The sequence below is a fragment of the Vanellus vanellus genome (genome assembly GCF_965231255.1).
Source record: "Vanellus vanellus genome assembly, chromosome: 12".
NCBI classification, from domain to species: Eukaryota; Metazoa; Chordata; class Aves; order Charadriiformes; family Charadriidae; genus Vanellus; species Vanellus vanellus.
This window is the reverse complement of record NC_138917.1, coordinates 1,568,773-1,584,312: the sequence shown is the minus strand read 5'-3', so window position 1 is coordinate 1,584,312 and position 15,540 is coordinate 1,568,773. Positions and strand designations below refer to the sequence as shown.

The 15,540-nt window shown below is 40.2% G+C and overlaps 2 protein-coding genes across 2 annotated transcripts; one reads left to right on the top strand and one right to left on the bottom strand.

The window, feature by feature from the left end:
• Positions 1-215: 215 nt before the first annotated feature.
• CIAO2B (cytosolic iron-sulfur assembly component 2B) lies at positions 216-2,295 on the bottom strand. Its single transcript, XM_082489142.1, has 5 exons — positions 2,111-2,295; positions 1,930-2,009; positions 1,658-1,783; positions 1,233-1,278; positions 216-693 (listed from the first exon to the last, which is right to left on the bottom strand). The coding sequence occupies exons 1-5, from the start codon at positions 2,250-2,252 to the stop codon at positions 596-598; spliced, it is 492 nt and encodes a 163-aa protein (XP_082345268.1). The 5' UTR covers positions 2,253-2,295; the 3' UTR covers positions 216-595.
• Positions 2,296-4,328: 2,033 nt separating this feature from the next.
• Positions 4,329-14,483, top strand: LOC309676915 (fatty acyl-CoA hydrolase precursor, medium chain-like; the record flags this gene model as incomplete). Its single annotated transcript, XM_082489574.1, has 13 exons — positions 4,329-4,404; positions 4,999-5,203; positions 5,628-5,766; positions 6,031-6,164; positions 6,697-6,850; positions 7,108-7,209; positions 8,050-8,148; positions 8,629-8,769; positions 10,074-10,154; positions 11,031-11,178; positions 11,861-12,010; positions 13,755-13,827; positions 13,981-14,483. 13 exons carry the CDS (start codon positions 4,329-4,331, stop codon positions 14,168-14,170), a joined length of 1,692 nt encoding a protein of 563 aa, XP_082345700.1. The 3' UTR covers positions 14,171-14,483.
• Between the last annotated feature and the right edge of the window lie 1,057 nt (positions 14,484-15,540).

The following is a 15,540-nucleotide window of genomic DNA, read 5'->3' as shown; positions in this document are numbered from 1 at the left end:
TACCACGAGTAACGAGTAAGTAAAAATAAGTCATGTTTTCTATGGGTTTAAAGAGCCCTCCGCATTTGGCTAATTCAATCTAATATAATAAAAACTAGGCAGATGATTTGGAAGTGTTTATACTTATTGCTAAAATGTGTAACAACTTTGCACACATGAACACACATTTTTTGATGTCTGAAGCTAAAGTTACATTAGCAGTCTAACAGTCGTATGAACGTAAAAATTTTAAATACCAATTAGCTTGGTGTACTTGTAAAGTCCAGTGTGCAAAATCCACTTCTAAAATGCAGTTTACAACTAATTTTGGATAGTGAGAAACTGGTTAAAAACAGGTTAAACCAAAACTTTTTAAAGAAAAATCCTACCCATGCAATGACCAATAAGTTTAAAAGTAAATTTTCATTATATTTTTGTAGCTGCCTGTAACTAATTTCCCACATGCTATTTTTGTCAGAGTAATGAAACATTTCTTTAAGAAAATCCAAGTGACTTTATTTTGCTCATAGATATATATAGTGTAACACTAGCATCACCACTCATATACAAAATTAGTCTAACATAGCAGAATACCAACGATTTCCTCATTAGGCAGTTACGATCGAGCAGACAAACACTGATTCACCACTTCCAGTAAGTGAGAGTTTTCCAAAGCAGCTGCTACACGTTCTTTATCAGCAAGCTGTTTATTGACTGTACAGAAAAAAAAGAAAAACACCGCAAGAAACCGGTCAAAACATTGGTGTACAGTGTCTTCTTTAAAGTCTTTTTACATTGAGACACATAATCACGCTGTTGCTATGGCACTCAGGTAGACTAATAATTCTGCAGATGGCAAGTACACTGCCGCGTTGCAGTCTCAAGTCAAAGCGAGCACATTATCACAAGTTAAAGCAGCAGCTGTTCTGATTCAGCAGCAGGGAGCTACACGTGTGTAGGTGTAACATGAGAAGAAGTTTCCCCCTGGCTTCTCCCCGTTTTCTGAGCCCTCCACAACCCAGGCAAGTCAATGAGTAGTTGAGAGCACAAGCTGCCTGAGGAGATGCTTGAAATATGGTACACAACATATCTGTCTGTATTACACATTCCTGCCCCGAAACATCCCCCAGAAACTGACGCACATAAAGTCCCAAATACTAAACAGCTGCTCTGCAGGTGTGGGAATCTCCTCTCTAATTTGGAAGATTAAAAAAAAAAAAGACGACCACACAACAAAGTACTAAACCCCTTACCTGCGTGCTCAGAGGCATGTGTTCCCGGTGTTATGTGAACATCCAGCTTAAAAAGCATCACAGAAGAAGAAGGGAACAAGTCAACACGACACTGGAAGCTCAAGTTCAAATTATTTCATTATAAAAATAAGACAGTAACAAAACGAGGGGGGGAGGACGATGACATTCTTGCCAATACCAGTTACTGCATATAGCAAAATAGAGTCTAAGATCCCAGAATACTCCGCGTTCCATCTGCGGGCGGCTCTCCCCAGTACCCGAAGGCCACCAAACGCCCGCTCCGCTTCCGCAGCCTTGCCCCCACCCGCAGCGTGAAAAAAGCTCTAGTTATTTTAGTTCGTTTTCATCGTAAGTTAGTTAGGGATTTTTTTTTTTGGCTGGTTCCCCCCCGCCCCCTTTCTTTCCAGAGGGACGCGACTACTCACCTTAAACCTCTCGGGCAGAGACCGGATGAGTTTTACCTTGATGGAGAGGCCGATGAGGGTGGCCATGCTGCAGTGGGGAATGGTGGGGGTGAACGCCACGGCCACCGTGCTTTCCGCGTCATCCACCTGTTGGAAACCAAACACCTCCTTGCTCGAAACCCGCTGGTTTCACCCCAAACCAACAGGGGGCATTTTACAAGGCGGCACTTTGCCGCTTATTGCGGTCTTCGCGGACGTTTTTAAATACTACGGGCAGCGGGGTCGGCTCTCACCTTCACCCGCACCTGCTCCACGACGTTCAGCTCCTCCAGGGTGAGGGGGTGCTCGGGGTCGTTGATGGAGCGGATGAGATGTGTCGGGTTAAGGAAAGCGGAACGGAGCCGCACCGCCCGGCCCGGCCCGGCCCGGCCCCGCGCCGCCCGCCCTCCCGGCCCCCCGCTCCCGGCAGGATATCGAAGATCTCCCGGTCGTCGATGGAGTCGGGCAGCTCGTCGTCCTCCTCCCGCGCCGTCACCGGCCGCTCCCCCGAGCGGCGGTAGATGAGAGGGTTGGCGTTCTCCAGCGGCGCCCCGCCGCCCGGCCCCGGGCCCACCATGGCGGCCGCTCAGGCCCTCCCCGCCTCCGCCACCCGCTGGGCCGGAAGCGGTCCGGACACCATTTGCCGCCGCACCGGGCGCGGAGGCGGGCGTTGGGGGGGGGGGGCCGTCCCCGCTTCCCTGTGGTGGGAGCGCCCCCCTGTGGGGATGATGCTGAACTGCGGCCATGAGGGGCCGGGGGGCGCCCGTGAGGGCGGGGGGGACGGCGGCCATGAGGGGCCGGGGGGCGCCCGTGAGGGCGGGGGGACGGCGGCCATGAGGGGCCGGGGGGCGCCCGTGGGTTTGGTTTTATTTTTAGTTGGGTAAAGAGAGCTCAGTTTGGCAGGACAAGACATCCATATTCCTTGGATTTCACTGATGGAAAGCATTCAACTTAAGTAGGCTCATGGAATCCTGCTTTTTTCAACTTCTTGCTCCCTGCTTCATGTATATGTGCGTGGATGGACGTATACACACACAAACAGGTACGCACACCTATTGCCATCTCTTGAAATCTGTCTGCTGGGTTTGGTCTGTCTTCCTAGTCATTGCCTTCACCCCGTTATAAAGGGGTGTATGAAGCCAAAATATGTCATCATTACACTCTATCACTCCAGAAGAAGTGACAAAAATCCCAGGGCCATTCACATTGGACTGGAGCAAAAATAACTGCAACAGAAAGGATTCTCCAGAAAGATTTGAGGGAAGTATAAAAAAATAAGAAGCAAGTTATGTTCTACCATGCATATTTGCACAGTTCTAGGTGAAATTCGTGAGAAATTGGCTCACTTTCCAAAGCTATTGCAACCCAGAGACTCAGGAACTGTATAAAAAATAGCAGGTACCTCTGAATTCTCTTGCACTGAAAATCTGGTTTTACCTGTCTTGTGTTCAACCCTTTTTGTTAAAGAAGAACTGACGTACTCTGACAAACCTGTTTCCCAACAGGATGAACGTAGGTGATGTATGATCTGTGGTGGAGAAGTTGACTTTGCTGGAGGTGAATGAAGTGAAAGCAGCGCAGAGGAACCTGAGGCCGTATGCTTTGCAACTGAATGCTGATGGAACCGTTCATCCAGGAGCTGTGAAACCTGATGTTTCCACATCAAAGGTGGAAAGGCAAAGACTCATTATGCAGAGGGTGTTTTGCCAGGTGAAGATTGGGAGTTAGTGGAGCAAGCTGGGCTTGTGGCCCAACTGTGAAGAAGGCCTCCAGGCTAATTGGCTTAAGGCCGGTCATCCACACTGAAGGATGCTATGCTTCTACGCACTACACAATTTTTCAGGACTTTTTCAGCCGGTGGGTGAAAGCTGTTGGATTGCCAGCTTGTTTCCACTGTAGGAAGCTATTCCATAGAGAAGGTGAGGTCATGGCCCTTTCCCTCTTTTTTGAGGGAAGTGCATACCCCATGTTGGTAACTAGACCTTGTGTTCTGACCTCCACTGAGGCTGCTTGTAGAGAAGAAGCTATAATCTGACCCTCAATTTTAATCTCCCCTTTAATTTTGAAAAATGCAGGAAACCTATTTTTATTCAAGAAGGGGTAAAGAACTATTCTAGAGGCTGGAGGCCAGTCCCTGCTGGAAAGCGCGTATAGTGTCAATTAAGGTACAAGTGTGCTAGCCCTCATTAAAACCTCTGCAAGAATTAACTATTTTAATTTTTTCTCTTTTTTATTGTTACTTTCTAGTTACTTCTAATCTGTAATTCTGTTTTTTGGTGAGGTTTTGTTGCTTGGCTTTTTTTCTTTACAAGAATTTAAGCATCTAGAATCTCTTCAGAGCTTCACTGTTTTCTCTGTTTGTAGGATTAACGGCAGATTAACTATGATTAGAGCTTTTATTGTTGTTCACAGATGGCGTTTGGTCATTTTCAGATCACCCATTCTCAGAATCAGGTAATGATTAGGTGCATTACACTAAGGGATTGTGTTTGTGCTCTGTAGCAAGTACAGCTCTGAAAGTGTTTAATGCAGTGCATGCTCAAGAGGGAATTTAGCTGCACTCCCTACTCAGAATGCCCTCAGCAGGGACCTTTGTACCATTCTCTTCCGCAAACAAACAGAAAATAACCTAGAGTCCAAAGGGGGGTGAAAAATGGCTCCTCAAAGCCAGGTTGCTTTGCTTTGTACTTTGTTTTGTAGTATAGCATTCATCACTTGCGGAGCAGAAGGTGAGATGCAAAATCTGTTATTATTGCTGTTGGGGAAGCAACTGCACTAACAAGTTGCAGTGTTGTGATTTTTGAAGGCAGTATTACATCTCTTACACTTTTGTTAGCAATCTGCAAAAGTATCCTAATAAGCTTGATGCAAAAATTTACCGATTTTGTGAGATAAAAGCATTTCTGAGATGATTTTGTGAAAATAAAACTTTCTATCTTTCTGAAGAGGTAGAAAGCAAAAACATTTCCGAATTATCTAAACAAAATATCTTAAAGATCTGGTTGGATGATAAATTTAGAAAGTGTTAATGATTTTGACAGTTGCTATTTGCTCTGAAATTTGTTTTTATGCTTTATGCTCTTGCACAGTGGCTAAACTATGTCTTATCTAGCTCCAGCTGTCACTGGCAGAGCCAGCTATAGGAGTGGTTGGCAGGGGTGTCTGTCATTGCACAAAAGCAAAATGAAAACTGGACAAAATTGAAAGGAATAAGCTGAAATCTTCTGAATTAAACAGTCAGTAAAAAATGCTTAATTGCAAAGTCTATCTGATAATTACAAAGATGCAATTAACTTTTTTTTTTCTCCTTATGTGTTACTTAGGACAGAATGGTGCTGAGCCAGAAGTAACTATCACACTTGGACGGCTCAAAGGGACACAAACGAATGTGAAGGGGACAGACAGACTTGTAAATGTTTTCCTTGGGATTCCTTTTGCAAAAGCCCCTGTTGGATCCTTGAGGTTTTCCCCACCTGAACCACCTGAACCCTGGAATGATCTGAGAGATGCGACTTCTTACCCACCACTGTGAGAGCCATTCCGTTCATTTGTGTATAGGACCTGCTCATGTTTGTCAGTGTTGTCATGTTTATTATGGTACAGAGGTCTGATTTTTGGTAAGGAGGTTGTATTGATGGGTAGTGAATATGCTGCCAGTACTGAAATATTTCATGAGAACTGTGGGACGGGGAACCACAAAGAATTCCTGGGAAATTCCTGTCTTTGGAAATCACATTTTCTCATTATACTGTGCTGAAATAATTCAGCATTTTAAGTGTAGAGCTGTGCTTTTACAGGTTGCACCTCTAACTGCGTATAAGTAACACAAAGTTCAAACACCTCATGGGAATTCAGTCCGTGGGGCAAAAGAAAGTGTGTTTTCTCTAGTGTTGTTACACTGTTGCTATTGCATTTTTATTACTAATAATCACACTTCCTTTCTTTTGTGAAGATGTCCTCAAGATCTGTCCCTGTTGAAAATAGCTGAAAAAAACTTCAAAGAAAAACACCTTGCATTCCAAACTTCTGAGGACTGTTTGTATCTAAATGTTTACAGCCCTGCTGGTTCAAACAAGAAGGACAAGTTACCTGTACGTAAACCCACTGTACAAACCTGTGTTGTACAAAGTTGCACCTCATGAAAGCTCCTAAGTCAGTTAATTGCTTTTGAAAATGCGATGCTGCATTAGCAAAAATCATATTATTATGTAAAATTCAAAGTCCACCAACCTAAAATTCAGCTCCCATTGAGCTTCGGTGATTTGGAGTTCCTCATTCTCTGATATTGTCTTCCTTTTTCAAATGAAATCTACCAAGCATCATATAAAATTGTGTCTCATGCTTTTTTCTCCAAGGTAATGGTGTGGATCCATGGAGGCAATTTTATATTTGGTGGTGCTTCTAGGTATGATGGTTCTGCACTATCAGCCTATGAGAACGTTGTGGTAGTAATAATTCAGTACAGACTTGGACTCCTTGGATTCTTCAAGTAAGATGACCTAGTTCACTTTTTACAAAATACTTCCTATCATATTTAAAGCCTGGGTAGTTTTGTTTTCTAAATCAGCTGAGCTTCTATACCAGCTTTCCACTGTTACAGTGATTTAAATGTACATAGTTCACTGACATCAGGACTTAAAAACATTAAGAAATGCCCATAAATTCCATTTGCATTGTCATTTGATTGTAGCCTGCTGTCAAATCATAGGTGGGTTTATTTGGTTCTGGGTAGGGTGTTTGTTCTTGCCTTTACTTCCATCCATTGGTGTGTAAAGCAAAAAATCATATCGTGTAAAAGCCAGCAACCCATCTGTGTATGGGTGAACAAACAGTAGAGGCAAGTACATCAGTGGGGCTTAGATCTGACTGTGAAGGGCTTTAGGTCAGGAGGCTGTTTGGATCTTTCCTTGGGCAAATATGACAATTTGCACAAAATGTAAGTTGGTGAGATGTATTTTATTGTGGTATTAAAAGGACTATTACTCTTCCTGAGAAGCTGGCTTATGATGCTTTTCTTTCAGCACTGGTGATGAACACGCTCGTGGGAACTGGGCATTTTTGGATCAAGTAGCAGCTCTTCGGTGGATCCAAGAAAATATTGAACACTTTGGTGGAGATCCAGGATCTGTCACACTCTTTGGTGTATCTGCAGGATCTTGCTCTGTTTTTGCACATGTACGCATGCAGTAGATGCACTAAAAAGTAAAGTCTTAAAAGGAAAGCCTTCCAAAACTCAATTAATGTAACATTTCATGCTTAATCTGATTTTCAAAAGTAAGATTAATAGCGCATTATGCTAAGTCTGGACACTTCCCCTGTAAGCACATAAAATATGTAATTCCCCACTGAATTCAGCAGTCTAGTCAAGTATAAAGTTATGGGTAAGGACTTCAAGGTAGAATAAATACTTTCCGTTCTTCCCTTCTTGGCAGGTTTTATCTCCATTGTCTAAGGGTCTCTTTCATAAAGCAATATCAGAGAGTGGAATTCTAATTCCCCCTGTTAAAGATTTACTTCTTTCAACAGATCTTAAGGTAGGCTCTTTTTTTTTTTTTTTTCCATTTTAAAGCCTTTATAACCTAAAATAGGATATTTCTTATATCTGGTAATTTGGCAAAAATCTAATTGCATATTGTGTAACAAACTTGATCAGATGTATTCTCACGACATATCTATAAATATATAGATTAGCACTATTTTCATTCAAATAATCTTTTATTTTCAGTCTCGTTTGGTGTTGGAAATAGATTGTGCAGTTATGTGGTTATAATATCTGTGGGTAAAAAGTTAGGTATTTTCAGTTACACACATGCCATGCTAGGCATATGCCCATTTTCGTGTATGCTGTAACTTATATAATAACTATGAAATTTATTATGGGCAGTTTAATTAGAATCCAGAACATGCATTCAGTTTTTATTCAGCTATGGTCTTTTGTGGAGGACTTTTATTTGAAGTAAATTAATTAAAAACAAACAAGCAAACAAACAAAATTAAAATGAAATTCCTCTCCGTAAATACCTTTTCATTTCTCATCCTAAAATGCCGGGTAGTAATAATGAAAAACTCTCACAGTTGGTTTTCTTCTTTCCTTATTTGATTTATTTTACAGCCTCGTATTATCTCTACAGCAAGGTTCGTTGTAGAACAGCGAAAGGAAATATACCAAGAAAGAAGTATACCAGAATTATTTCACTTTGTGATCAAACTGTAGTATTTCTAGTAAAATAAAACACTTGAAGACTTATCAAGCTCACCTAAATCTGCCATTGAATAAGACTAATAACAGTACTGTGTATAATAGTTTTCTGTTTATTAGTTGCTTAAAGACCACCTCATAGCTAACAGTTCTTGTCTTTGTTAATAATTTTCAGAAAATTGCAAGTATATTTAAGTGTGAGACGAGCAGCTCACTCTCACTGGTAAACTGCTTAAGGAACCAGGAAGCAAAGGATATAGTCTTTAACACTACGGTAGGTGGAACTTTATTAATAACAGATATTTTTAATGGCACGCTCGCAAAACTTTAGCTCGGCCTCTGACCAGAGTTCATTGTTGGCCTGTTCCAAAGCTGATTTTTCATAACTTTTGTCAAAATACCCCCTAAATATTGAAATAATTTCATATAATTTCTTGTTAGAATTTTCAGTGAAGTGTCACAGCACCTGTAAAGTTGTGAGCACAACTCGAGCGTACATATGTTTTAACTCAGTTAGAAGCAGCACAGGACCAGGAAACCATTACAGTACTCCATACCATGACCCAGCCAGGCTTGCGTTTTATACTCTTGTGCAAAACTGCAAATTTCTGCTACAGTGGCTGTAGATACTCAGATTTCTTAAAGCCCTTTTTTGCTCTTGGAACAATAAATGTGAACATTTTATTGTATGATTTGAAGGAAATATGGAAAATAATATTAAGAAGTAATTTGATCTTCTTTTCTCCTCCTTCAGGAACTCCCATTTCTACCCTTAGTTTTGGATGGAGTATTTCTTCATAAGTCACCTGAAGAGATATTGGCTGGAAAAGAATTTAATGCAGTCCCGTTCATGATAGGAGTCACCAATAATGAATTTGGCTGGAATATTAGATCTGTAATTTAATGGCTTTTCTTCAGGTTTTTGAACATTTGTGTTAACTGAGTCAGGGAACTCTGGGAAGGTATTTGTTGGCAGTAAACCTTTTAAGTATGGCCAGAAGGCTTTGCATTGTTGAAAATATATCCAAGGTAAACTTTGCTTGCATTATGATTCTGTAGTGACCCAGAACCAGTTGGTCACAGAACAGCGAGACAGGGTTCATCCCGCAAGTTAAACTACATGGACATCCTTGGAACATCAATTTTGTATAGTATTTTCTTATCCTAAAATTTTAATCCCTCGTTCAGGCAAAGAGAGGGAAAAAAAAAAAAAATCAGCAGTCAAGGGCTTATTATGGAAAGAAAAATAAAACCAATCCTTTCCCCCACAACATGCAGTATTCAGGATCGGTACACAGAATGTTTAAAAATGTGACACCGATCACCTTAAACAGCTTACCCTGTATGTCATTATGAACTCTGACTGCTGGTTACATCATTACCCCTGTGTTCGTTGTTACCATGCAGAAAGATCTAGCGTTTGAAAATCTCATCTGGGGACAGAGTATGCGGATAACGGGGGTGTCCAACCCATTGTCAGTGCATTAATTCTTTCTCATGTGAATTCCATGGGTAACTCCAAAAAATGAGCAGTTGCTACACAGTGCACAAAACTGCAGGAGGTGGATTTGTGTCCTCTCTCTTCCTTGCACTCATTTCTTCATTTCCTAAGTATTCATGTTTGTCTGTATAGTACGGAACATTTGTTCTGAACCCACGTAGTAACTGTGTGTCTCTGAGAGTGTGCTGGTACTGAGTCCAAGAGGAAAAATGTAAAGAGAAATCTGTTCTAATTCGTTTTGCAGATAGAAGGGTCATTTTATGTAATGCTCTAAAAGAGGAGGAGCATTCCCTTATCTTTACTTCAAAGCGTTCAAACAATTGGACTAGAGACAGAGGCTGCCAGTGACTTTTATGATCTCCCCTACCAGAGGGAAAATAAGCCTTTGAGAGAGAAGCAGCTTTTTGCTTCAATTCTGACCTAATGCTATCTAGCCTTACAAGTTTCTTAACAATGCATGTTGATTTAAGGATAAACTACTTATGAGTGGTTTATGTAGAAACCTTCACCAAGGAACCATTTACTGCAGTAAATACAAGCCTTTCAAGACAGCTGCTGTATTGTATTTCGTTTTTGCATATGATATGATGTTTCAAAAATAAACACCAGTAGTAAAAATAAAGTGGAATATGTAGTTCCAATGCTAAAAGTGTTGGAGAAGCTGAATGGCACTAATAACTTTTTTTTTTTCTGTGCAGACATCAAAAATACCAGGTTTGAAGGAAATAGGAGATAAAAAATCAATCACTTCAACTTTAGAGTTTTTACTACCAATGTTGGTAAGTACTGGTGCACTAATCTAATTTGAGAAGCGAAATTTCTTTTTAATGCATTAACAGATTTGTGAAGTTTGGTGTTCTCTAATTTCCTGCTTGAGTCAAGTGTTACTAAGACTTGAGGTCATGTTATGCTTTGGGGAGAGTCCCAGCAAAGTGGACAGGACTGCGGTGTGTGGAAACACACAGAAATAAGATTGAGTCAGGCCTGGGATTTGGGGAAACACCTTTTTCCTTCTAGACCTCTGAACCAACATTTTTGTCTTACGTATTTGTATGTAGGTTTACCGTAATAGTGTCCCTAATCTTACGGTTTCTGATGGCTAATCTCCTGATTGATGGGTTTCAAGGCAGGATTTTTCAATATGTTTACATTAAATTAAATATAACTTTAAAAATAGTTACTTTGCACTCCTAGTTGTGAAAGGTATCTTTCAAGCAGCAAATTCTAACACTAAAGCCATAAGCTGTGTTTGGAGATGCCATTGGTCTTGCCCTGTAGTCTAATAGTCCATAAATCTTTCAAGGACTTGGAGAATTTGCTTTTGTTATTCCCATCTCTTTTTCTTGAAGAAAACAGAAGCCAAAGGTATTATCAGGAGAAGTTGCTGGATCTTCCTGTAGAGTTTTAACCCATATAAATCTGTTGCAATTTGACATGAGGTGTTTGGTTTGGTTTGTTTTTTGGTGTTGGGTGTTTTTTTTTCCCACAAAAAGTCTGAATGGGTTTTGTTTGCTATCTTGGTTTCCCATCAACATGGGTGCTATCCTGGACCTTTGTGCCTTTGCAAAATCTCTGAAGTTTAAAAGATGACATTTTTAGTTGCTTATTCAGAGGGTGATAATTTTTCTGTTTGTTCCTTCTGTTTTTTCTCTTAGTATGTACCACCCGAGTTTCTGCCTGCAATAGTGGATGAATATCTAGGAAATACAGATGATCCTGCTGAGCTACGGGACCAATTTCTGGACTTGCTAGGGGATGTAGGAATTGTCATGCCATCCATTAAAGCACTGAATTACCACAGGGGTGAGCTAACGAACACCAGTAGGATATTCAAACCCTTTACTCCATTCTGGATCAAATGAAGTAAACACAAATCCTGCCATGTGCAGGCAGCCCCTCTTGAGATTCCCACTGGGAACTTGAGGGTGAAGAGTGATACAGGTCTGCAGGAGTGTGTGAAGCAAGTGTGTGTACTCCTTTGTCTTTGTAGTAGTGTCTTGCACTTGTGCTCGTAGTCACAATATACAGAGAGCATAGCGTGATAACACAGGTAAATGTTTGCTAACTGAAGTATACAGGCTTAAAAATTAAAACATATTAAAGCAACCTGGAATTTGTCCTTTGGCCCACTGTTACTTGGGAAGTCAGCAGCTCTGTAATCTGGGGTTTTTCTGGTATTTAAGTGTAGACAAGCCATGCCAAAAGACCCAGAACTGGAAAATAATTTGATGTTATCTTGTTTTCTTTAAGTTTTCCTGGGGTGAATTTTTCTTTCTTTTTTTTTTTTTTTTTTTTTTTGTGTGTGTAAGTGCGGTGAATTCTTAATTTTAAATTAAAAATAAAAATATGTAGTTGAATGTAACATTACTTTAAAAGTGTGCCCAATATAAAGCTTTGGGCGTATTTAAAGTAATATTTTAAACAGCTGATGTCAGCTGTAATTTATGCACCTCTTCTTTAACTCTCTAAATGTTATGTCTTCTAGAGTCTGGGGCTCCTACCTACTTCTTTGAATATCAGCATCGGCCCACTTCATACTGGGATAGTAAACCAGAGTATGTGAAAGCAGATCATGGAGATGAAGTTGGCTTTGTCTTTGGAGGACCATATCTGGCTGGTGATATTCAGCTACGTAGTAAGCAATAGACCATTCAACGTTCACTTGTAAATTACTCTCATAACACTATTCTATTCAGTAGTGCTGCTTCCATTTTAATCAGAATAAAGTGCATCTATTAACAGTGACACCAAAGTATAATCCTTTCTCCTGTTGGAATTTGTTTAACACTAATTTACTGTCTTCTCCATTCTTTATCATGTACAGTTTGCTGCTTCTGAAGCACAGTAAATTACACATGTTGTCAACAATTTAGCAAATAGGACATTTGCTAGAAAGCATCACTGTCATTATACCAGCACTGTTCACAAATTTGCCAAATAGCTTTGGCTGAAAAATAAATTGAAGGAAAGGTCAACGTGCAGGGGATTAGCTGAGTGCTTGGGAAGCAGGAAATCTAGGCTGTCATCTTTTCCTGAGGAATTTAAGCTAATGTCTCCTCCTTTCCAGGGCTGTCAGGCTCCAGAGGTTGGGGACTCAGTCTCTTTTGCAGATAGTGTTCCAGTTGTGTTGATTAGAGCAAAGCTTGGAACTCTGGTATTTAATTTTCTCCATGAAGATCTAATGGTTAGGTTAAAGACTATTTTCTCCCATGACTCAAGTAATATTTAAACATTTTATTCAAAATGGAAACAGTCCATTGAGGAAGGATTAAGGACATACTACCAAAATTGCCTTTGCCTTGTCAGTTTGGGCATTCTCATAGGTTTCTGGAAGTTCTGGTTCCTTCGGGCACAATCCCACTTTGCTACAGTCCAAATGAATGTGCCAGTCATCGAACAGTTGGATACAAGATGCCACATCCTCAGGACTGTTAAGAATCCAGCAATTTGCTTTAATTGCATGTGCCAAACCCAATAATACTCAGGATGGCATATTTTCTTTCCCATAAAACAAATTAAGAGCAGTTCTTATTTTGACAAAGAAACATAGAAATTTTACTTATTTTAAGTTAATTCACATTTTTTCCTGTTTCTATTTTTGCCATTTGCACAGTACTTCATAGTCTGTTTTCAAAGCCTACATACATGAAAGTATTTCCTTTTACTCCATTGAACTTTGGATCAATCCATCTATGTTGTAAAAGCATTCGTTAATCTGTTACTAGAACCTTTTGATTTTGCTTCTATTTTATATTTAATTTTTTACTTATGTTATCCTACACTAGAAAGCACTATACAGTTCTTTCTCTGTTTGCCTGAATGCACTGAGAGCATTAAAATAGCAAATATTTTTCTTGATCTATTGAGATGCATTTAGAATTAATCACACACTGTAACTGAAATTATTTTCATCTATCTGATACCATGGGCCTATGTGTAACTATATTTAAATGAATATTCTTGAAGTGTTGAGACATGGAGTGACATAGTCTCATATTAAAATTAAGAAATCTTTGCCTAGTCATGCTCTGAATAAGGAGAATTTAGTCCCACAAAGCTAGAATGAGATCTATGAAACTAAACCACGTGGCTTTTCCTGAAAAGCTACAGGTAAACCACCTTATTTCCTTGTGCCCCAGTTCCTCGATGTGCAGAATGAGGATAATTAAGCTCATCTCATTCATAGAGAGTGCTGAAATCTTCTCTTGATGATTGCTGTATTACTCACACATTGCGGGTACAGTGCCTCTGTTGTAATCAGTAAATTGTTACAACATATTCACAGACTGAAACGCTGCTTCTGTTGTAGAAATCAAAATGTTGTAGAAATGTTTTGATTTCTGCCATGCATAATAATTATTTTGTATTTTGTCTCTCAGGTGAAGTCACAGAGGAAGAAAAGAACCTTAGTAGAACTCTAATGAAGTACTGGGCTAACTTTGCTCGAAATGGGTAAGAATCAGGAGATTTGTGATGTGTATTACTGGTTTGTATGACTCCATAGTGAGTTAGCTGTTTTGTTGATTCAGACTTAACTGCTGTGATTGAACTCCCCTGCAACTGAAAAGGGGCATTCACTCGTTCTTTCTTGCTGTTTTTTTTCAGAAATCCTAATGGAGAGGGTTTGGTGGAATGGCCATCGTACAACCTAAATGAAGAATACTTACAGATAAATCTAAGACAAAAGAAAGGCAGAAAGTTGAGGGAAAAGAAGGTAGATTTCTGGAGAAAGGTGATGTTTGAAAAGGCAAATAACAAAAGAATGGAAAACAAGAAGGTTAATTCAGAGTTATAATTTACAGGCTAAACATGCACTTAATGTGCAAACGATTAGGATAGTAAAGAAATTACTTAAAGTCATTGTAAGGATAAAATTATGTTTCCCTTCTTTTCATCTTTTCTTCACAGTTGTCATATTTGCAATTATTCACTGTAATAATTCCAACTGATCTGTTTCCCCTTTGTGTTCCTTTACTTTTTCCTGGGTTTGTACCTACAACAGAAGCCTCACTCATTAAATACAGTTACCAGATTTCCCTACTGCTCAGGTTTTTCTGTTGCTTCCCCATGACTGGAGACCGAATGTAGCAGCAACATTGTTACTGCTGTCAATAAATGAATTGTTACTGAAGTCAATAAAGACCAGGTTTGCAAGTAAGACTGTCTTTTGATGTCAAGTGTATCAGTGATGGTACAGAAGTTTTGTCTGATTTAGATTCAGAAATGTTCTGTGTGCTAACGAATGTTCTGCTTTGTAAGTCGGGTTTGCAACAGAGATAGTATATTTCTGGCTGTTGTGATACATCATCTGTAACAGTAATGCTGGAATCAAGACTTCTCAAATGTTAAAAAAGGGAGAAATGCTCTCCACTACCCACACTTTTTTCCTTTTAAATTTAGCAATAACTCCCCTAGAAGGATCAACGTTGGTAACATTTTTTCATACTTCCTGCCTTTTCCGTGGTGCTTTACGTTGTGCTCGGGCTGTTCTCTGTGCCATCAGTCAGTTCCAGCCTCCCCTTTGCAGTGGGTTTGTTACGAGCACTGGAGGGAGATTCGGATGTACCAGAGTTGTTCCAGTGCCCTTACTGGCTGATATGCACTTGGACTGCCAAGAACAAGTGTTGAACACTTCATTTCAGTGTTGTCAAGAACTTCTTTCTCCGCTATGTCTTGTTTGTTTGCTATATGTGGCTCCTCGGCTGCTCCAGCTGTCCCAGCCATATTCCTCACCGTACCGCTACCTCACAGCAGCGTTACACAGCTCCACAGATCCCACGGGGCACTAGGCATCTGTTCCCCGCTTCTTTCATCTCCCCTTTATATCTCTGGAAGAATTTAAGATTGTTCATAGCTCATAGTGTACTACAGCAACTCACTGGCCATCCCTTCTTTCTGAATGATTTTATTGGAAGAAATAGGGTGGGATTTCCTATGCTTTTCTGCCCCAAGTCTGGTGCCAGGCAGAGCTCGGGGGCAGGGTTAGGCTGTTAGCACAACTGGTGTTTTGGTAATTGGAAATTCCTGCTGGGCATCTGTCTATGTGGTATTTGTCTCTATTTTTCAGCTGCTGAAATCAAGAAAGTGCAGTGCATTAAAGTGTAAAGAGGCGAATGTCATCATGTGGCAGGATTTTTTCAGCTTGGTCCCTGGCTTATGCGTTAT

Bases quoted from the DNA above. Each gene is read 5' to 3' on its own strand.
- CIAO2B (XM_082489142.1), bottom strand. From the start codon at position 2,252: ATGGTGGGCCCGGGGCCGGGCGGCGGGGCGCCGCTGGAGAACGCCAAC. The intron at 2,010-2,110 runs ATATCCTGCCGG...TTAACCCGACAC, and splicing joins CGACGACCGGGAGATCTTCG to ATCTCATCCGCTCCATCAAC. The intron at 1,279-1,657 runs GTGAGTAGTCGC...ATGCTTTTTAAG, and splicing joins CTCTGCCCGAGAGGTTTAAG to CTGGATGTTCACATAACACC.